The 21,644-nt window shown below is 48.8% G+C and overlaps 1 protein-coding gene across 8 annotated transcripts in view; it reads right to left on the reverse strand.

The window, feature by feature from the left end:
* Positions 1 to 10,745: 10,745 nt before the first annotated feature.
* The window catches only part of RET (ret proto-oncogene), a 262,367-nt gene continuing 251,468 nt past the window's right edge, over positions 10,746 to 21,644 (reverse strand). For all 8 annotated transcript variants that reach the window (XM_060285978.1, XM_060285979.1, XM_060285974.1 and 5 more), the window contains 7 exons: positions 21,367 to 21,581; positions 21,161 to 21,283; positions 18,864 to 18,934; positions 17,190 to 17,327; positions 16,031 to 16,130; positions 14,177 to 14,324; positions 10,746 to 12,849 (listed from right to left, as the gene is read on the reverse strand). In XM_060285978.1, coding sequence (XP_060141961.1) covers positions 12,692 to 12,849; positions 14,177 to 14,324; positions 16,031 to 16,130; positions 17,190 to 17,327; positions 18,864 to 18,934; positions 21,161 to 21,283; positions 21,367 to 21,581 — 953 coding nt within the window. In that variant the 3' untranslated portion in view covers positions 10,746 to 12,691. The remainder of the gene's footprint in view (positions 12,850 to 14,176; positions 14,325 to 16,030; positions 16,131 to 17,189; positions 17,328 to 18,863; positions 18,935 to 21,160; positions 21,284 to 21,366; positions 21,582 to 21,644) is intronic.

Raw genomic sequence — 21,644 nt, forward strand, 5'->3', positions numbered from 1 at the left:
CCGCCGCGCCGACAACCTCCACTTCCGGCGCGCGTGAGGAAATGAGGCCGCCGCCGCGGCGCGCGCCCGCCCCGGCCCCGCCCACGCCCGCCCCGGCCCCGCCCACGCCCGCCCCGGCCCCGCCCACGCCCGCCCCGCGCCCAGTACTTGGCATAGAAGCGCTCAGTAATTGGCGTCCGGTACTGATTAACCCCGTATCTGTTACAAATGTGTCTGTGTGTGTGCGCGCGCGCGCGCGCGTGTAGCCCAAAAAACGATTTGTGGAGGCTAGGAGAGTGCGGGAGGAAGGAAACCGCTCTTGCCCGAGCGAGCGTCTGCAGGGATGGGAGTACCAGCTCCGGCCGGACGACTGGCTTTGCAGGAGGGAGGGACTCAGCGGGGGATGGCAGCGCTTTTCTGCCCGGGAGCCTTTGCCCTGGGAGCTGGAGGGGTCGATGAGTGCCTGCGTGGGCACTGAGCTAAGGACTGACAGGTCGCCAGAAGTGTCCGAGCATCCTCAGGAGGGCTGGGCTGCGCGTGAGGCCCCAGCGAGGAGCCCTGGGCTGCCAGTCAGATTCTTTGGATCTGAATTTCCGTATATGTGAAAGGAGGGGGTTGAGGTAGACTTTCTGGAAAATGGCTTCGAGGTTTCACATTGTATGACTTTAGTGGGTGGCCCTGACATCCCCTACACTCAGATGCTTATTTCAGGGACATCCCCAAGGCACTCTGTCCGGCCCTGAGCTGAGCAGGTGAGGGGATACCGGGCAGCACCAGCCCCTGCCTGTGTCTGGGCAGGACATGGCTGGGCTAAGAGGGGATCTGCCTCCCATCTGGGCTCTGCTCTCCTTAGCGGGTTACCTTGGCAGGCTATGTGGGCTTAGCCTCTCTAAGCCTCAGTTTCCTCAGCTGTGTTACGGGGACAATAATAGTACGTGCTTCCTAAGATTGTTGTGAGGATTAAACGCAATTTTGCATTTGAAGTGGTTGGCACTGTGCTTGGCAGGTAGGTGGCAGGCAGTCAGAGCTCATTGTTATCATTAAGTGCATTAGTTAGAACAGAAGTCTGGGGCGACTGTGGTGGTACATCCTTTAGGAGTGGCAGCATTCCAGGGGCATCTGTTCCTAATCACAGCTGTCTTCATTGGATGATGGTTGTTGGGATGCCTTTAACTCGGATGGTCTCCTTGGATATGTCCTGTGGGGAATTCCATGGGTAGGAGAGTCTGGACAGCCTATTTCTAAGTCAGGCTTGCTGAGTGTCCAGTCTCTACCCAACTTCAGGATCTCACTCCTCTCTCATGTCACTTCTGAGCAAATGAAAACATTTATGGTTCTAACACCCCTTCCTCCTCAACCTGGCCCAAGGGTAAAGAATTCATCTAGTCATAGACTCCATGGGTCTGTAAGCTCCTGAAAGTAAGGACCATGTCTTTTTCATCACCCAGTACTTTGCACATATTAAGTGTTCAACAAATATGAATTGAATCGTTTAAAATAAGAGCATGCAACAATCCCTCTCTTGTTCAGAATCTCTACCACTTGACCAGCTCCTCGAGCAGACGGCATGCCTGATTACATTTTCTGCCTGCCGTAATTAAGGTTTTGGTCTGGTTGGCTGGTCATGTTCTAGTGTGAGTTTCCTGACATCCCTGTGGAGTAGGTTATGGTCCTTAGTTTACAACGGAGAAAACGGACTCAGAGAGGAAACTGCATAAGCTCTCCCAGGACAGGACCTGGCATGAACTCATAGCATAGGGTTATTTCTTTAAAACTGTTCTTTGAATCCTCCATTAGAATTGTTTTTAAAATAACTGAGGTTCTGCCATCAATGGATTTAAATTGTAAGCTTATTATTAACTGCCAAATCAAATACTAAATGTATGTAATTTGAATTTGGAGAGAAGATAATGCTTAATTCCAATTCTATGGCAGATAATGGATAATATACTGGGGCTTATAAAATAAGTAGCTCACTTGGGAAAAATACTAAAGCACAACTGTGGTATGATTAGTATCAGAAGAATGTAGTTTTAAAAAAAAGATTTCCCATCAATCTCTAATCTGAGGCTTTTTTTTTTTTTTAAACTATGAGGCTTTCCCATGCCCCTAGCCTGCCTTTGAGTCTCTGCCAAAAGTAAGTGACAGGTCTGATGCCCTGGCTACCACAAGCTCTGAATAAATAGCCTTTGCCTGTTTCATTTGGACAACCTTCATTTGCTTCCAGTTTTCCTGGTAGCCCCGCCAAGATATGGTCTGCATCATAGTCTGCTTGTTACCTCAGACTACAGCCTTCAATCAGGTGTGGCAGCCACAGTGGCCTACTTGTGCCTTGCAGTTCTTGGTTTTGGGTCTTACCTCTGCTCTCTTTGTGTTGAGTGCCTTGGCTATCTATTCTCAGTTTGGTACTCAGCTTTTGTTATTGGTTCACATTTGTTTGGCATCTTTGATATAATCAGTTCATTCTTTTGCATCCTTTTTGCTGTCTTTTGTGTTACTGTTTTGTGTTGTACTGTCTAAAAGTGTTGTTTGTCATAAGAAGGAGAATCATGGTATAGAACACAGGCACAGTAGGCCCTACAACGTGTTGCTCCAGCCAGCCTCACTGACCTGTGAGTTTGGGGTTCTCACTGGACTGGCATCCACTAGGACCAACGTTATTGCAGTTGCCAGTAAAACTGGATGGGGTTCTTCGATCTCGATTTTGTGTCCGGAGAGACATGAGGTGCACAAGCATTACATTCCTACCCACCGTTGCCAGCTTTCATGGTGTTGCGTAAGTCTAAATTCTCTCCTCCTCCAGGAAAACTCCTGCTTCTTTTACGTGGTCTCTTTGCAATCCCAGTTCTTGGGTCTATCTCTCTAAATGGCAAAACTTCACCAAGGATGCTTTGGGCCTTCAGTGGCCACTCTGAACATTCTATGTGAACAAGTTTGTTCATTTGAGAGATGCAGTAGAGAAGAAAGGGAACAGGATTTCTCAGGCCCAGTGGTAGCATTTCTTGATTGGTACTCAGAGGTCACCAAATAGAATCCTGATTCAAAAACTGTTTCCCTAAACGATTCTTTGGCCAAAGCTAATGAGAAATTTGACAAATTTAAGCAACAACTAACTAGACTTATTTTCCTAGAAAAACCTTCCTTTGCTTGTCCCCCAGTTGCCTTCCTGGATACACCCTCCCTCCTTCCCCCCATCCTTCTGACCTATTACCAGCCTCCATCCACTCCTTCTTCTTTCCCTTGTCCAGACCCCTTCCCTCTCCCCAACAACTCTCCTAAGACCCGCCAATTCCATTTGCCTCTGAAGGTCCATTCCTCTCATGAACTAGGTATGAAGCCAGCAGCTGTAGAATTTAAACTTTGGATCCAAGCTGAATTAAGAGCTATAATTAAGGACTTTCTCAAACCCAGACAAGACCAGCAACTACTCATAGAATAATTTAGAATATTTGGGGAAGTATGTGATCCAAGGTTACCTGACCTCTATCAACTTGCACACGTGTTGCTCAGAACCTCAGATGTTAAATCCTGAATGGAAAAGATGAGTGGACTCACCTGGAAAGGAGTCTCTACAGGATCCTTCCTTCCATAATAAACCTGAGAATCCACAAAAAGACTCAAAAGGTAGGGTGAAGTCTCCTAAAATCCCTACCTAAAACATTTCCAATAAAACCAGACTGAGCCATAATTCCATCACGCAAACAGAAAAGATGAATCTATAGGAGACCTTCGGGATAGGCTAGAAAATACATTGTAGCAACATTTGGGAGTTTAAAAAGTTGCCCTTTCATCATTCATTCTGTTAATGTAGTTAAACCTGAAATTGGAGACCCAGTTCAAAAACAGAAATTAAAATGGGAAATAGCCTCTTGGCCTGAACAACAATACCCAGCAAATATTTCAAAAGGACTTTAGAACAAAAACAAGACAGGACCCCAGATAAACTTGTGGCCCTGCAGATCAGTCAGGTAGCTTACTCCTCAACCAACCACCTATTGACAAGGACTCTTGCAGATATCATAAACAGAAAAGACACTGGGAAGAAGATTGTCTCATCTTATGAGAGAAACACCAAGACCAAGAAAAATCCCTCAATTCAGGTTAACAACCGTGCTCCAAGGAAGGAAAAGCACACAATACCTGCCGTACCCTTAAACACTCAGGTGAATTAACTATAAATATAGAAAGTGTGTTGGCTTCCCAGGGCTGTTGTAACAAATTACCACAAACTGGGTGGAATAAAACTACAGAAATGTATTCTCTCACAATTCTGGAAGCCAGAAGTCCAACATCAAGGTGTCGGCAGGGCCATGCTCCCTCCAGAGTCTCCAGGGGAGGATCCTTCCTTGCCTCTTCTAGCTTCTGCATCACTCCAATATCTGCCTCCATCTTCACATGGTATTCTCCCCGTGTCTTCTCTGTGTCCCAATTATCCTCCAATCATTGAATTAGGGCCCACTCTAATCCAGTATGCCCGCATCTCAATTTGCATCTACAAAGGCCCTATTTTCAAATAAGGTCAAATTTACAGTTTCTGGAGGTGAGGACATATCTTGTGGGGAGCACAGTGCCACTATAGATGGTAACTCATCAGTTTCAGGTAGCTACTGGTGCTAATATTTCTACATTAAACCTTGCCACCTTTGCTCAAACTTTGCCTGGCAGTAAACAAACACACGTCATAGGTGGTAAGCGTTTCAGGTAATCCACAGCTGTTCTCTATCTCCCGGCCCTTAACTGTAAGCCTTGAGCCCTTGATTGCAAACATTCCTTGCTGCTCTGTGATACCACCTCTGCAAATTTAACAGGGAGAGACTTACTTTGCAATATTAAATATACACCAGAGTATCTGGGACTATTTGTGAGATTCCAGAGGACTCCTCTACTCATAAGCAAGTTGATTCTGTTCTGGATATACCTTTGCCTTCTCTCTTATATTTAATGCATACCCCAGACAAGTATTGAAACCGAACCTGACACTCTATGGGCTCAAATTTCCACTGATACGGAAAAATAATTGGAGCAGAACCTACTAAAGTTCATATAGATCTTACCAAACCATTACCTAAGCTTCCCCAATATCCCTTGAAGCCATAAGCATAGTAAGGGATCAAACAGATAGTTGAAAGCCTTAGCTCCAAAGGTCTTCTCAAACCCCACCCTTTTAATATGCCCATCCTGGCAGTAAAGAAACCCGTGGTCAGGTTTAAGACCGCAGGGCCATCAACGAAATTGTTATTCCTCATTTTCTAATTTAAATACCATCCTGCAGGCCACTTGCTGTAGTGAATCTTAGCTCAGCTTTTTCCGTGTGCTTCTAGAACAAGACAATCAATAGTTTTCTTTGTGTGTGTATAGTAAAATACACATAAGATGTACAATTTTATCCATTTTTAAGTATACAGTTCAGTGGCATTAAGTTCATTCCCATCGTTATGCAACCATCACCACTATCTCTAGAACTTTCTCATCACCCCAAACTGAAACTCTGTACCAATTAAACATTAAATTCCCACTTTCCCTTCCCCCAGCGCCTGGCAACGACCATTTGACTTTCTGTCTCTATGAATTTGACTTTTCTAAGTACTTCATGTAAGTGGAATAATCTAGGGCTTTTCTCTTTGTGTCTGTCTTATTTCACTTAGCATGATGTTTTCAAGCTTCATCCATGTCGTAGCACATGTCAGAATTTCATTCCTTTTTAAGGCTGAATAATGACAGTCAATACCCTTTTGCCTTCACCTGGGGAGGGAATATGTTACAGCAGTGAAACTTTAGGGCGTCAATCCTTGGGTTCCCCTTTCACAACTAGGAAGCAATCTGGAATTCCACACAATTGGAGGGCTATTCCCATAGGGGACCTCAAACTGAGGATTCTGAGACCCTCTAAAAGCAGCTGATCTTCAGAAGCAGACAGCTGACTCAAGACCTTTAGAACAACAGATGATCGAGGACAGTGGACAACTTCTGCCCAAGATGTCGGATCAAGACCCTAATTCTTGTTTTGTTTTTTTTATTTGCTTGCTTATTCTTCTTGTCATTTTCTATAGATCCCTGGTTGTCATTCATCAATAATGGACCTTTTCCTCTCTTGTTTTTTCTCTTTATTACAATGGTTAGGTCAGAGCATACTCATTCTAAATGCCATTGTTAGATTATCCCAAGCAGTAGCCAGTGCCCTAGATCTTAAACTGACTGCTGAATCTACTCTCCATCCCCAGAACCCCATGATGAAAACCACAAGGAAGTTATCATCTCATTAAGGGAGGCAATAAGGAATTACAGCTGTTGGCAGCTCCATTTGCAGCAACATGGAAAACAACCTTAAACAAGTTAACCTGTGAATTTTCTGCTTTCCCAGAAAAAGAAACAATTATTACAATCTATTGACCAGACCTTAGGTAATTCTAAATTCGGATTCAATAACTTCCATAGGGTGATGAGTCAAATGTTTGCCACCTGTAAGAGACCAACAGAGATCTAAACATGTAACACAACTCATGTAAGACCTGGTTCCAGCCTTCTGTCACGAACAACTTCTTTCCTAGATCTCCACGTATCCCTACCAGATATTACATCTTTTGTGGTCAGGATGCCTGGTCCTGTTTGCTTCAGACTAACATCTCATGCACGTTAGGAATAATATTCCAGGACTTGTCTGTACAAGTCTTGTCTGTATAAGTCTGTAAATTACCAAGGCTGAAAAATCCGAGCTCCAAAACAGTCACCTTGATTATTTAGCACTCTACCTGGGGGAATTACTTACTATTTATGTGAACAATTAGAGCAGTGTTCCCATTGGTAGGAATCATGCATATAGGATTGTAAGAAACTTATCACTAACTCTGGCAGAAGTCATTAGCGGTACCACCTCTTCCGTAGATGGAACACAGATCAGTCCCATCTTGTTGGCACAAGTAGGGATGGACAGGTGCATTGCTCTAGATTTCTTGTTCGTTAGTCATGATCTGTACCATTCCTAATACCACACTTGGATCAATGAAACAGGGAAGCTGGGACAGACCATCCAATGCCTTAAGGCAAAGCTACTGGGCTCTCTAAATTTGATCCTCATGGTCTATATGGGATTTATTCTTGGCTTGGACTGGGGTTCTTGGTTCAAAGCATCTTACAGGGGTTATTAACTGTTCTTGTTTTTGTCCTAGTGGTCATGATGCTGATCCACTGCATTCTATCCAGGTCTCAAATGCTTCTGCACAGCCACTTTCTCGTCAGATGATCACCATGATACAACAACAGAAAGGTCAAGAATACCTCACAGTACAGTTAACCACGGAGATGACTGAACAATCAGTTTCTAAGTGGTGAAGATCTGGACTTCTAAGCTTACCTGAATTCATCAACCTACAAGCAAGAAAATTACCGAAAGGGGGGAACTGAGAGACTGAACATGCGGACAGACAGTGGCCAGACCACATATAACCGAAGATCTCTGACCCACGAACTCTGACCCACACCCTCTGCAGTAACTAGCCCAGAACGGTCAGAGTTTAGTCAATGACTGCCAGAGTCCCCATTTTTTTGGTCCCAATTTCCAACTTGAAACCAACGAGAGAAAACCAAATATATTCTCCAAGTGATCACAAGACGCTCTGTTCCTAGTTAGCTGCCTCCAGTCTCCCCATGTAAACAGCCTCCAATCACAGTACACCGGAAGCCTCCCCACTATTTTTTTTTCCTGTAAAGCTTTCCCACTCCTCTGCCTGCCTTTGAGTCTCTGCCAAAAGCAAGTGATGGTGGCCTCTCCCCTTGCTGTAGTTAAGTTCAAAATAAATAGCTCCTGCTCCTTCTCCTTCAGGTGGTCTTACTTATTTCTGCAAAGCTAAAGATTATTAGGTAATTTACCTCTCTTAAAAAATACAACTTTTGGGGACTTCCCCGGCAGTCCAGTGCTTAGGACTCCGAGCTTCCACTGCAGGGGGCACGGGTTCGATCCCTGGTTGGGGAACCAACATCCCACAAGCTGCAGCCAAACAGAAGAATTTTCTGCCGCAACACTTCTTGTAACTTCTTTCAGTGACTATCCCGTGAGGCACCGGAATCCTTCCCGCGTCTGTGTCCTCCCGGTCCTTAAAAATTGTTTCCTATTATCTTACCTTTCTTTCTATATATTCATGAAGTCCCTCAACCCCTTTACCCTGGAGTTTTGAGCAATCCAAGAGCTATGGCCTCTCAAGCCCTGTGGCCACAAAACCTCAAGGAAGATTTTCAAGCTCTTTAAAACTCCCAGAAAAAAGGTAGAAAATATGGAGCAAGGCACATGCTCTGGTTGACAGGAAACTCCGAGGACAGAGGCTGTGACACAGGCATGCGTGGGCTACCTGCAGTCCTCCAAACAAAGTCAGGTAGCAAAAGGCAGCCTTAACGTTCCTCCTTCTTCCCAACCCACAGCAATGACTTTCCTCTGTGGGGAAATGACAAGTGCAGAAAAGGACTGGACTACAGGTGAGAAACAAGTGCAGCCAAAGAGTACCGTTGACAAAACTGACATCAATAAATAGGGACACGAAAAATGAACTTTGAACTTTTATTCAAGAAACTGACAGTCTGCGTGGTAAATACAGTCTGTGTATGAAATATCAAAATGGTTTCTTTCTCGAAAAATGATTTTTTTCCCCTTAGTTTTAGAATGTACTTTCCTTACCTTGCCTGCCCACGCCAATTTTGAACTTGGATTGCTCAGTGTCATCTGAGAGGATGCAGGATTATGGTCTCTCCTGATGTGGAACCCAAGTCCTGAAGTCACAGTGATTGGCATGGTCTCTGGTCACGGCTCCCTCCACACTGCCTAGCCCAGTTCCCCGTGACACTGATGTCCCTGAAGCTGCCACAGCAAGACGGCCTCCCTGTCACAGCTCCCCTGAGAGATCTCTGTTGGCCAGGCCCTGTGGTTTAGCACATACCAGAAACATCTGCAAAAATATCTTGCCATTTGACACAGCAATAAAAGCCTGAGTTGCACAGATTAACCGGGATTTCTTTCAAGTGTTCACACACGTGCCTCTTTAACTCTGGGTGTGAAGCTTATTCTCCCAGCTGTCACCCAGTCACCCATCCAGCCTCAGCTGCAGGCACAGCAATGCGTCCCACATTGAAAAACTCTCTACATACAGGTTCTGGTTTCTCATGATCTCAGCCAAGAATCATTCACGTGAATCTCAGTTCCCTAAAGAGGTGGGAGACTCTACAAAGTTCTTTTTTCTTTTTTTGGCCGCGCGGCGTGGCGTGTTGGATCTTAATTCCCCAACCAGGGATCAAATCCGCGCTCCTTGCAGTGGAAGCTCAATGTTCTAATCACTGGACAGCCAGGGAAGTCCCTACAATGTTCGGAATGAGGCTACCAAGGTTGCTGCCATGGAGCAGGGGCGGGGCGGGGCAGGCAGCCTCAGTGGAGGGTGTTTTCTGGATGTACAGGCCCACCCAGAGGGTAAGCACCACATGCAAGTTCACGCTAAAGAGAAGGTGTGCCCTAACCGCTGCATGTGCCCTTGGGGCCCACTATTACTACATCTTTTCCAGGGCCACGGAGATAAGGATTTCTTAGGCACTTTCTAGAACCACCCTAAATACCACCATCCAAATATCCTACATGTTAACATTTTCGAAGGAGGAGAGGAAACCATTTGCTCCTCTGCCTGGGAAAATGCTCTATTTATAGTGGGGGAAATTATGCTTTCCCTTTGAATTTTCTCTTATGCGTTAAGTATTTGTCCAAGACCTGTTCTCAGACATTATATTCAAACTACATTTCCACCCAAATAAGCTGGCCTCATGCCATCCTTTGTGGAGGTTGGTGGAGAACGTGCTTTTTCAGAAAAATAAACCACACACACACACACACACACACACACACACACACACTCCCCTAATGGAAGTTCTCTGCTCTTGAAAAAGGGGTTTTTAGTATTTTAGTATAAGCTTTTTTCAACATGGTTTCTAAACATTCAGAGGCAAAGGCTGTAGCAAATAACTGACCCTAAATTACGTTTATTTCCTGTCCCTGTGGTCCAGGTTGAAGGAGGAAACTGAGAACAGATGCAGGTGCTGAGGGCGGGAGCTGTGGCACCGCGGGCCTGGGGCAGCCCCTGGGTGATGTGGGCACGTGACTGTGTGTGCACATGTGCACCCAGGACAGGACACAGGCCCTCAGCACCCAATGCACCAGGCAACCACAAATCAGATTTATGCTGGTAACGACTCACGTTTCCCTATTGACCCACCTGCTCCTTGCCAGGTTTTTGAGGAGGAGCTCATACCATTCCTACACAGCCCGACAGGAAGACATAAACAGAAGCATTTAGTATTTTAAGTTTCATAGTGGTTCGGGTCAAAATTTTTCCTCTCATAGACCTTCGGTCACGTCTATGCATTTTACATTCTCTCCCACAACTGTCCAACTCCAGCTTCAAGAAATAAGCAGTCAGCAAATTGCTAGAGAATACCTGAACTCGACACTGGCTGCTGCTCTATTTTAGGAAGGAAACCTAAAGGAAGGAATTCCTTGAATAGCAGGATGAGCTGAGTTTTAACAATGACTATAAATGTGGCTGTTCGTGTACATATTATGCAAGACAAGTCAACAGTATCACCAAGAACCTCCTAGTCCTTCAATCAGTATCACTTCCCCGGTGGTCACCACAACAGATTCCCTTGTGACGCCTTACTCCTTACACTGAAACTTCAAAATCAGAAACCCAACCAGGAAGTTAAAAAGAGAAAAGAAGTTTACACATTTTAAGATACACGATTTTATTTACATAACTGAGATTATTTTCTTAGTCACCTTGATTACAAAAGCAAATTAACATGGTATGGTTTAATAACCTTTCATAAATAGATTTAACAAATTTTAATAACGGACAGATTGCTACTTAATACTCAGTAATGCTTAATAGTTAGTCATCTCTGCGTATATGCATATGAAAACTCTGTCTGATAGGGCTAATAAGTATGAGTACCTTTATAACTTAGGAATAGACAATTAGATTATGAATCAAGGGTTAATTCCCCATCACTGGGTCAGCCAGTTAGACCTGGAGTTCTCACCCTGCCGAGGACAACCTGCTGCACCCACTCACACTGAGTAGGCATTCTTAATAACTTGAGAAAGTTTATCCCCACTTCTGCATTTAACAAGATTATCATTAAGCACAGCTGAAACCCCAAAATTTACCACAACTAGATATTTGTAAAAGAACGTATCACACAGCGTGTCTGAACAACGGCCCAAACTAAAGCCGCAATGCATCTGCAGTTAAGTGTTTCTCCAGCGCTCTTCCTGGGTGTGTGCACACACATGGGCATGCGCGCACACACACACACACACACACACACACACACACGGCTCCTCCACATACTCATCCAAGCCTTCCTGGCCACAAAAATGCCATAATTTTACTGCTTTCGTGAAATGGTTATAAAATCCAGTATTTTAATGAGACGACATTAAGTCCTTTCACAGTGGTTTAAGTATGAAGCCCAGGCAGTGTTTTGGTAACTGACCCTCTCCTGCAAAGTGACAGCGCTGGGACAGAAAGAAGAGCTGCCGGGACTTCCTGAAAGCCACCCCGGCAGGATGGGAGGAGTGCTGAGTGTCTGTGACCACAAACAAGCAGTGAAGAATGACAAGAAGCTTACGAGTCACGGTCAGAACCTAAAAAACAAAAAGGTCTTCCCATAGCAGCATTATGTTACAAACACAGGAAGAGTGGACACATGTACCTTTTCACACAAGCTCTATAAGAGCCAAAACACTGTCTTTTCCATCAGAATCGTAATCAGAGGTGTCACTGTCGATGCTACTTCTAACCTAACTAGCTGAACTGTCCCTTTGAAACTGGGCACAAGTTCCACCCCACTAATGTGTGAGATGAGCCTCTGCCACTTTTCAGCACTGGACGGGGGGACGCTGAAGGCTGTGGTGTGCAGGGATTCACCACAAGTCTCTGCGGTCAGCAGTCCTTGGACATGAGGCCACTCCACTCAACGGCCCCACTCCTCCACACACTTCTCGTCAGGGGGTTAGTGATTACTCAGCGATGGGAACAACTGTGTCCTGGGAGCCCTCTCCCCTCACACCACCTACCTACACAGCAAATGCGGCATCATGTCTCTCCACTGTGCTAAATCTAAGAATCATTTTAATCATGATAAAAATCAAATGTCTCCCTAAGAAAAGGTTCCATGATTTAAAAAAAAAAAAAACATTCTCAGGATCTCGAAGGCTGAGCCGAGGCCTGTCCCGAGGTCCCCTCTCCCTCTCCAGCCCTGGCTGGGCTTTGACAACCCTATGAGGCCTGGCCGGGCTCTCATTCTGAACAAGGACAGGTCGTCTGGGCCAGTTTTTTTTTCCTGCTGCCTTTTTGGTGTGTGTGCTTCATGTTTAAATCGTGTGGCCTCGTTTGACGGCAACCGGAAAAATCAAACAGTTCGGAGAGTGCGTGAGGGACCCACACGTGTGAGCACGGAGTATGTGGCGCTCACTGCTGAACCCAGACCAGCGCTGGGTGCTGCCGTGGACTGAAGAGGAAGGGACACCTACATGCTGGACTCAGAACACTGGTCCAGAGCGCTAAGTCTGCTGGGAGGGAAAATCACCAGCCAGTGTGAAATGTGCAAGGAGGGGCCAGCAGACTCTCTGTTCTCGGTATGTTTCTTCCCCTGTGAGTCCATTACCTTTCACAAAGAACTGTTAACTATCAAACGTGTCCATTAATTGTGCCGCGGAGGGTGAAACCATCCAGTTAGCATATACACTATCATTTGCATATCTTGGACACCCAGTGTTGGTGCCATCGGCTCTCGTGAGTGGTACAGGACTCTCTTCAGGCCAGTTCGGGTCTGACATGCCTAAAAATGAAAACAGATCATTTGTTCTGCACTGAAGAACCCAAACTCCACGTGCAGACAGTAAGGCCTTGGCAAAACTCCCTTTGAGGTTCAAACCAAACTTCTGGTTTCTGGGCCAACTGCCTGCAGAGTTTCGTGCTCCAGGTTTCCAAAACATGGGTAACATCTGGGCGGAAACATCACGTGCTCTCTGGTAACTGCAGCTTACCAGAAACTACCAATTTGGACTTTTATAAGCTTCAGACTCTCAAATCTGATAAATACTTGTTGACCTGTTGAACTCTTTTTCTAAGGCAGCATGAGGCATCAGCACCTTGCTGTACTACATGGCTTACTGCAGCAGGAAACTTTCTATAAAAAGTTCTCTAACGTAAAGGAGCCTACTTGTCTTCCATCCCAGCCTACCACGGAGGAGAATCTTCCAAACCAAGGGTGCACGCAGGCGAGCCCCACAGCGTCGACAGGACAAATGGCAAGCAGCACTAGCCAGTAAGGAATCAGTGACCCAGGAGGCATGCAAAAGGAACAATCTCGGCAGAAAAATGCCTGAAACTCCCAAGATTTCAAAACAATCCATGATGAAGTTAGGAAACAGGAAAAAATTTCAAGTACTGAATCGAAGACAAAAGAAGGAGTTTTGGCAAGAACCATATTTACTGTCCATTGCAAGACCACAGCACCACAGACTACGTTCTTTCAAAAAGCATTTTGCTCCAGCTTTTTGCACTGACTTCATAAGTGACAACTGTCGTGACAGTTTGTAACGCAAAGGATGTGAAAACAGCAGTCTGCGTGTGTCCTCCCATTCTCCTCCCCCCGCCATTGTGGTCTCCAGCACCAGGTGGCCTCCAAGAGCTGCCTTCCACCCAGGCAGGGTCTGGGGGAGCGGCCACTGGCTGTGCTCTTAGTGCAGGCAGAGTGGTGCTGGCTCCTCCTTTCTAAATTAAATGCCTCCCCGGATCAGGTAAATTTATCCCAGTAGTTAAATTAGAAGTACTATGACTTGATACCCACCCAGGAAATGACTTAGTCATCATTTTCTCAACATCCCCTGAGAGTTCTGCCCTGCTCTCTTTCTTCTCTATCGTCCTAAGTTGCTGGGCAGTGTGGTAATTACACATATTTTCACATCCTTTTAAAAAAACATAATAGTAAAAATGCCTGAATGTAAACGGATGCAAAGTCAGACATTTACAAACAAAAAGGTTCAGAGCAGACTTTGGCTTCATTCAGACCAGAAACACTCTTAAAAAGCATTACAGAGAGTAAGGACAGTGCAGAGAGGAACAACGTGGCTAGAATCTAGTAAATGCATGTGAAATTCTACCATAGAGTTTGTTTTCAATCCACGTGGAGGGGAGGGTTCGAGGGAGGGGAGCGTTATTACAGTCCACCAGGGGCATCTCCTCCTCCGACAGGCCGTCGTCGTACAGCAGGGAATCAGATGGGGTGGACGCGGCCAGGTCCAAGTAGTCCTGGAAGGGAGAGAGGGCTGGTCACCCCGGCGCAGGCCACTACTGGACACGCCCGCCACTCCCTGCCCAAGAGCAGAAGCCCCAGCAGAGTCCCACCCCATGCCTACTGGCCTCTTGTGAGACCGGAGCCCCTCGCCAGGGTGCCAGCACTGAGCTCCTCCAGACCCTGCCTCGCCTGGCCCTGCTCCATGGTCCTCATCGCTCCCCCTTCGAAAATCACCTCCTTGGGGGCACAAATGTGCTCCCCCACTGTCCTCGTTCTCTCTCCGCAGCACTGGGGCACCAGGCCCAGCACTGCAGAATCAGCCTGTTTACAAAACCCAAGGCTCTGAGAGAGCTCGCTGCAGTTCCATGACTCATTGCAGGAATGCCAAGAAGCACTCTCCGGCTTCCCTCCAAGCATCTCGAACATCACGTCAGGACTCAGAAATCTGAGGCACTGATGTGGGTTTTGCAGAGGACACTGCTATGGATAGGCTTCAGCTCCCAAGCATGACGATTCTTGAACACCCGCTATTTCCACCTCCCTGGTTAGACGTGTAAAGAATGGTTCCAGCGTTTTGCTGGCTGGTTCTCGGCACTGTTCTAAGAAGGCCATCTCTTGGCATCAGCTATCGCCTTTGTTTGGGACAACCCTGCACTCACAGGGTTCACCCAAACGGTACACTGATGCTCTGATGCTGAGTTTTATTACAAGTGGCCGAGTCCATGCATCTTGCTCTGAAGAAATAACTTTTAGTAAATGTGTCAATGGAAGGACAAAACCACGATGGCAAGGTCTGTGCCTGTTTTGTTTACTTGCGTGCCCAGCATCTAACACAGAACATGGGAGTCAGCAATTGCTTAATCAATGTTAGTGGAAACTTTGTTGACTTCCTCAGTCACCTGGAGTTGTAAATTTGGAGGCACACGGATATGACTGTTTGGCCCACACAGAGGTTTTGGAACTTTAAATGAGTGGCTATTAAAAACTGGGAAACAGGGCTTTCCTGGTGGCGCAGTGGTTGAGAGTCCGCCTGCCGATGCAGGGGACATGGGTTCGTGCCCCGGCCTGGGAAGATCCCACATGCCGCAGAGCGGCTGAGCCCGTGAGCCATGGCCACTGAGCCTGCGCGTCCGGAGCCTGTGCTCTGCAACGGGAGAGGCCACAACAGTGAGAGGCCCGCATACCGCAAACAAACAAAAAAACAAAAAAACTGGGAAACAAAATAAATATCCCTTAAAATTCAGAAGACCTGGCATGCCGGCACTCATGTTCATACAGGTTACAAGTGTCCACAGTGAGGGGCCTTTCAGGGGCAGCTGGTGGGCTCCTGTCCGTCACAGTCTCTGCTGGTCTCTAGTCACTTCCCACCCCCAGCCGGGCCCCTGACAGCATATGAATTTAGGACACAGTCATTTCAACTCTACTTCCTCATGTTCTGTTATTGAAAATGATTCTGTTTGGCTTTGGAATATTTTCCTTCCTAAGGAAGGAAATTTTCCTTCCTAAGGGTCAAGGTAAAAATCTTGGTTTCTTCCTGATTTAAAAGAAGCCCAAAAGGCCTGGATTAAGGACAAGGGTTCAGTCGCTGGCTCCCCCTGGGGGCAGCACGACCAACTCCCTCCAGGCAGCCTCGCTCTGCCTTCCGCGCTGGGAACTCCACTGACCGGAGGGCGGGAGGCCCACGGGAAGCTGGCACCAGGAATCGTCTCGGGGTACTCACTCTGCTCTTAACCATCATCTTATCCAGGTCTTTGCTGATGTCAGCGAACACTGGCCTCTTGTCTGGCTCCTCCTTCCAGCACTGCAGCATCAGACTGTACCTGATGGGACACACAGGTGGGCGGTGACGATCCAGCAAGGACTGCCCGGTCATGGCCACCAAACTCAGTACAGTGCCCTGGGCCCCGCGGGCTCTGTTCCTGAACCTCAAAGCTGTTTTTGTGTCACTGACATCCTTCTCTGAGGTGGGCCAGAGTTTGAAGGGTCAGCAGGGGCTCACAGCGCCTGGCGCTATGATGGCTAAGGCAGAAATGCTGGTCGTTAAAACTCTTATGAAGGACGAACCGGGTATGAACACAAACACCTGCCAATCACACTCTGACTTGTACCTTCCTCCCTCCCCTGGGGCCCTGGCCTGGTTGCAGGGCTTCCAGAGCTACTGTGTGGGTGTGCGCTGGGCCCCTGCCTGCCAGCCCAGGCCGTCCAGGGAGGTGGAACCTACTCACCCTTGCGCTCCCCCATCTAGCCTCGAGCCAAGCACGTGGCAGGCGCATGACAGACTTCATAGAATGAATGGACCAGTGTCTCTGTGCCTGCATATGACCCCTTCTCATGTGTTCTCAACCTGTCCTCTGAGAATCGTCTGATGGAACCACCATCAGATGAGAAGATTCCGGTGCCCTAGGGCTAGAGTCCAGGCTCCCCCTGCCCACTCCTTGCCTGCCTTTGTGCCGCCACTTGTGTGCTCCCCTATATGTGCCCTTGGGGCCATTCTGAATTACCCACCCCTCTCCAAGCATCCTGGGACAGGTCTCTGGCTTCTGGCTCAAGCTGATCCCTCGGTCTGAAGCACCCTCTCATCCTTCCACCACCTTTCCCCAGGTCCTGCTCCCCCCCCTCACCCCTGTAAGTCCCTCCAGGAGGCCGACCCAGCCCCCAGTGGAGTCAAGGGTCCCCAGCATCTGCCGTCACACCCAAGGGTGGTTCTCTGACTTCTTCCCCGTCATGCCCTGCCTGTCACTACCCGCCACCGAGCTCGCCCTGGGCTGGCACCCAGGGCTGCCCAGGAGCGGGAAGGAATGAGTGCATGTGTCTCATCCCCATCAAAGTCCGGTGTGTCTGTGTCTGAGGAAGGCTGGGCCGGAGCAAAGCCTGCTCACATCTCCTCGCTGCAGTTGTCTGGCCTCTCCATCCGGTAGCCTGTCTTCAGAAGGTTGAAGAGCCGCTCTGGAGGAATCCCAGGGTAGGGGTTGCCCCCCAGGGTCACAATCTCCCACAGCAGGACACCGAAGGACCACCTGCAGGGAACAAGAGGACCAGTGAGTGGTTGCACTGGGTCTGCAGTGCCCTCTGCGCACCAGACACTCATCCCCCCAGCAGCGTCTGACCCCGAGTCCCCAGTACAGAGAGAGGCCCAAGTGCTCACAGCTTCAGCCTGTGCTGACCTAACAGATGGGGTGGGGAATAGAGGTGGGGATGAGCCATCTGCCTGCCCTGCCCCCACCCCTGCCACGCCGCTGCCCAAGCTCAGCCCCCTCACCCGAAAGGGCACACGGCTGGCCCCTGAGGTGATGCTCTGAAGCATCAGAGATGGCACAGGGCAGCCAAGCAAGCACGTCAAAACGTAGGCGGGACCTAGGTCACAGGGCAGAGGGCTCCCTGCACAGTTCCTTCACCTTTTCTTGTGCTTGCAAATTTTAGTAAGATCTTAGAAGAAAATAAAGCACTGCTATAGAAAACATACTTAACTGTGAGAGAAAATTTACTGTGAAGTGGGGACAAAATCATATCACAAAACAGTATTATCACATGAGCCCACTTACAGTAACAAAAAGCATATACCTGCACACCACAGAAAACTCCAGGCCACGCCTGCGAGGGCCAGCAGTAGTTACTTAGGGGTGGTGGGATCCTAGTGGCTTTTAGTCTCTTCATTTTGCTTTCCCCTGCATTTCTTATTTTCTTACGGTCAACTTTGTAATCAGAACACAGTTGTTAAAACTGTCTAAGAACTGCCTTTTCACAGCCCACATTATTCAAAATATGCAAGCCTGTTCAGAGCAGAACACTTGGAAACATGTCTGTTGTATTTTTGAAAACTATCAAAAATGTAATTGGGGGCTTTCCTGGTGGTGCAGTGGTTGAGAGTCCACCTGCCGATGCAGGGGACACGGGTTCGTGCCCCGGTCCGGGAAGATCCCACATGCCGCGGACCGGCTGGGCCCGTGAGCCATGGCCACTGAGCCTGCGCGTCCGGAGCCTGTGCTCCGCAACAGGAGAGGCCACAACAGTGAGAGGCCCGCGTACAGCCAAAAAAAAAAAAAAAAAAAAAAAAAAAAAAATGTAATTGGACCTGGAAGACTGAGTTTTGGTCCCCAACTTGGAGTAGTTTGGGGCACCTGCCTAGAAACTCACTCAAGACCACCTCTGCCTATGGGCGGGGACCAGTCCCCAGGGACCTGCTTGAGCCCAGCCTGTGCTCAGGCCCACAGGACGGGAACTGTTTGGCTAAGCCTGTGTGTCAGAGACACCCAGAGAGGAGAGGGGAGGGGAGAGGGAGGGAAGCGAGGGGGGTCTGCAGCTATGGCTCACACCCTTACCCTCCACCCTTACACTCTGAAAGAAGCAGCTTTCAGAATTACTGCCTGGGCCCTCACCAATTGCTGAGGGAATACACAAAGCCCCGGCAGCTTGGAGGGTTTACTCTGGATGGTTGGCATGAGCTGGCAGGCACTCAGGGCCAGCAATGTTCCCCAGTGGAGGTGCTGAGACAGGCGGCATGGCCCTATACACATGTAACCTCCCCCGCTCCCGGGAAGGCAACACCCACTCACACGTCACTCTGGGTGGTGTAGATGTGATCGAAGAGGGACTCGATGGCCATCCACTTGACTGGGATCCGACCCTAAAGAGGGTGTGAAAGCAAGGCATTAACGTAGCTCTGACATCCTGGGAACTGGCGGCGGGTGGGGGGAAGGGGGGCCACGTCCCAGGCTCTTCCAGCTCTGAGGGGATGCTGAGTAATGACACCAGAGTGTTCCTGGGTACAGGATTGGCGCCTCGCAGGGGCCGGAGCCCCAGCCTGGCCCTTCCAGGCTTGGCTGAGACATCAGAGGGAGTCAGCTGGCCTGCCCACATCTACGCAACGTGTGCCTGTCACGCACCACAGCCCTGTTGAGAAGAAACCCAAGAAGTTGATATTGAGCACAAGCCAGGTCCCACTATGGCCGCTTCCCTGGCTGCTGCCGCCCAGTGGGTAGGCCAGGAATACCATGCAGCGACGTCTCCCTTGATTTCTGAGGGTGAACGAGTTTGGGAAACTGACATCCAGCATTTTCCATCTTGGGGACTTCGGATGCAAACAAACACACTAAAGGCTCTTCTGAGAAGCTCTGAGGGAAGAAATCAGTGTGTGTGCCTTCGGGCTGGTTTTTACCTCTTATTTTATCCCAGGGCCCTTTCAGCATCCTCTGAAAGAGTGCCCCCTACCACAGAGGTGCTGGGGTCAGACCTAACAAATCCTTTCTAATGCAACTCGAGAAATAGCTTTTCAGTACAAATAGGTCAGCCTTAAGACAGAAATCAATTTTTTTTTTTTAAAGGCATGCATTAGACTTCAATGCAACGTTTACTATAATTCTTTTTTAAAAAAGTATTCTTGGGCTTTCCTGGTGGTGCGGTGGTTAGGAATCCGCCTCCCAATGCAGGGGACATTGAGCCTGGTCCGGGAAGATCCCACATGCCGCAGTGCAATGAAGCCTGTGCGCCACAACTACTGAGCCTGCACTCTAGAGCCCGCGAGCCACAGCTACTGAGCCCACGCACCTAGAGCCCATGCTCCGCAAAAAGAGAAGCCACTGCAATGAGAAGCCCACGGGCTGCGATGAAGAGCAGTCCCCACTCGCCGCAAATGGAGAAAGCCCGCACACAGCAACGAAAACCCAGCGCAGCCAAAAATAAAAATTAAATAAATGAAAAAAAATTTTCTTTAGGATTTATATCCTTAATGAAGTGTGACTGTTTCGGGGGGGGGTGTGTTCCTAACAATGCTGCCTACAGCCTGTGCTCTTGGGGGACGTGCTTGGCCACATTGTGCTTCTTGCTTCATGACACGGGGCCTTCCTGAGGACCTATGTGTCAACAGGAAAGCTCTGTCCACCGCCCTCCACAGGGCAGGGAGCAGCCCCTCTCCACTTCCCCTTCAGCACTTCTGAGATGTGCTGTCACAACAGACACCCCAGAAGAAATTAAACATCACCCTCACGGCCCCTGGCAACACCAGGTCTTCTCCTGACCCTCAGAGCAAAGCTGAGGTGTATGCCGTCACTTTTTGTGTTTTTCTTTTTGAGCAGCATATGTTCTGAATGCCAGGCTAGCCGTGTGTCTTGAAGGTACCCGTGAGCTGGCCCTGTCCAGTCTGTCACAGGGAGGCTGCAGGAGAGGGGCTGAGAGGGCAACAGAACTAGAGGGTCAAGACCAATGCCACAGAGAACTGGACCGCGCCAGGGAACCAGACTTCCCGAGAAGGGGCCCTGACCACCTGTTTCAGTGACTCGGAAAAAGCTTCTGAAATCCCTACATTGCGACTCCAGACCCTGTCTCCAGGGCCTCCTGGTGCATCTTCCAAACTCTCTTAGGCAGGGGTTCCCAGGCCCTCGTCCCAGGAGAATCCCCACCTGTAAAGCGATTCATTCCCTTCTGCAAGGAATGAATAGCAAGCTTGGGTTTATTTCATTTCTCTCCTCTAAGCAAAGGACTAAAGGAAACAGTGACCTTCGCCCTGTAGAATCAAGAGGAACAACTGCAGAGAAGAAGGTTGTTATTTCTGCAGTGTTAGGTGACCTTCAAAAAGGATAGTGATCAAAAGCGAGAGAAGCTGCAGGGTCCCCACTACCCAGTGGGCAGCTCCGCAAGACCACGTGTGGCCCTGAGGAAGAGAAGAAACAGACTTGGGGCTGAGTCCTGAGCTGGGTCTCTGGGGACCCAGGACTGCGGAAGGGTTTAGGGATGAGGGCTGGAAATTTATACTCTAAAAACCTGCTTTATCTTCTCCAGATAAAAATCTTGCCCCTGCCCTGTGGGTACCCTGACGGTTGCCCACACCCAGCCCGGGAGCCCCAGGACCCGGTACCTTGCTCCTCTTCACGTAGGAATCCTCTTCATAAACATCTCGGGACAGACCAAAATCCGAGATCTTCATCCTGCGCCCCTCGGCTACTAGGACATTTCTGGCTGCCAAGTCCCGATGGACGAGCTGCAAGGGAGACAACGGCAGGGACCCCTGACACCCGGGCCCATGGCAGGCGGAGGGGAGGGCAGGGCTGGGACGGCACACACCTTCATCTCGGCCAGGTACTGCATCCCCCGCGAGATCTGCCAGGCGAAGGAGATGAGGTCGCCCATGGTCAGGGCCCGCTCCTCCGGGTTGTCCAGGTAGCTGGAGTTGCGGCTGTCTCTGCTGCCCACGTAGCCGGGCCCCGCCTTGCGGCTCTCTCGGAGGAAGCCCCGCAGGGAGCCGTACTTGGCATACTCCACAATGAGGAGCAGCGGCCCTGGGGGCAGAGGGGGCTGTGGGCTGGCTGCCTGCAGTGCCCCGGGCAGGCGAAGTCAGGCCA

Source organism: Globicephala melas, chromosome 16 (assembly GCF_963455315.2).
Source record: "Globicephala melas chromosome 16, mGloMel1.2, whole genome shotgun sequence".
Classification (NCBI taxonomy): Eukaryota; Metazoa; Chordata; class Mammalia; order Artiodactyla; family Delphinidae; genus Globicephala; species Globicephala melas.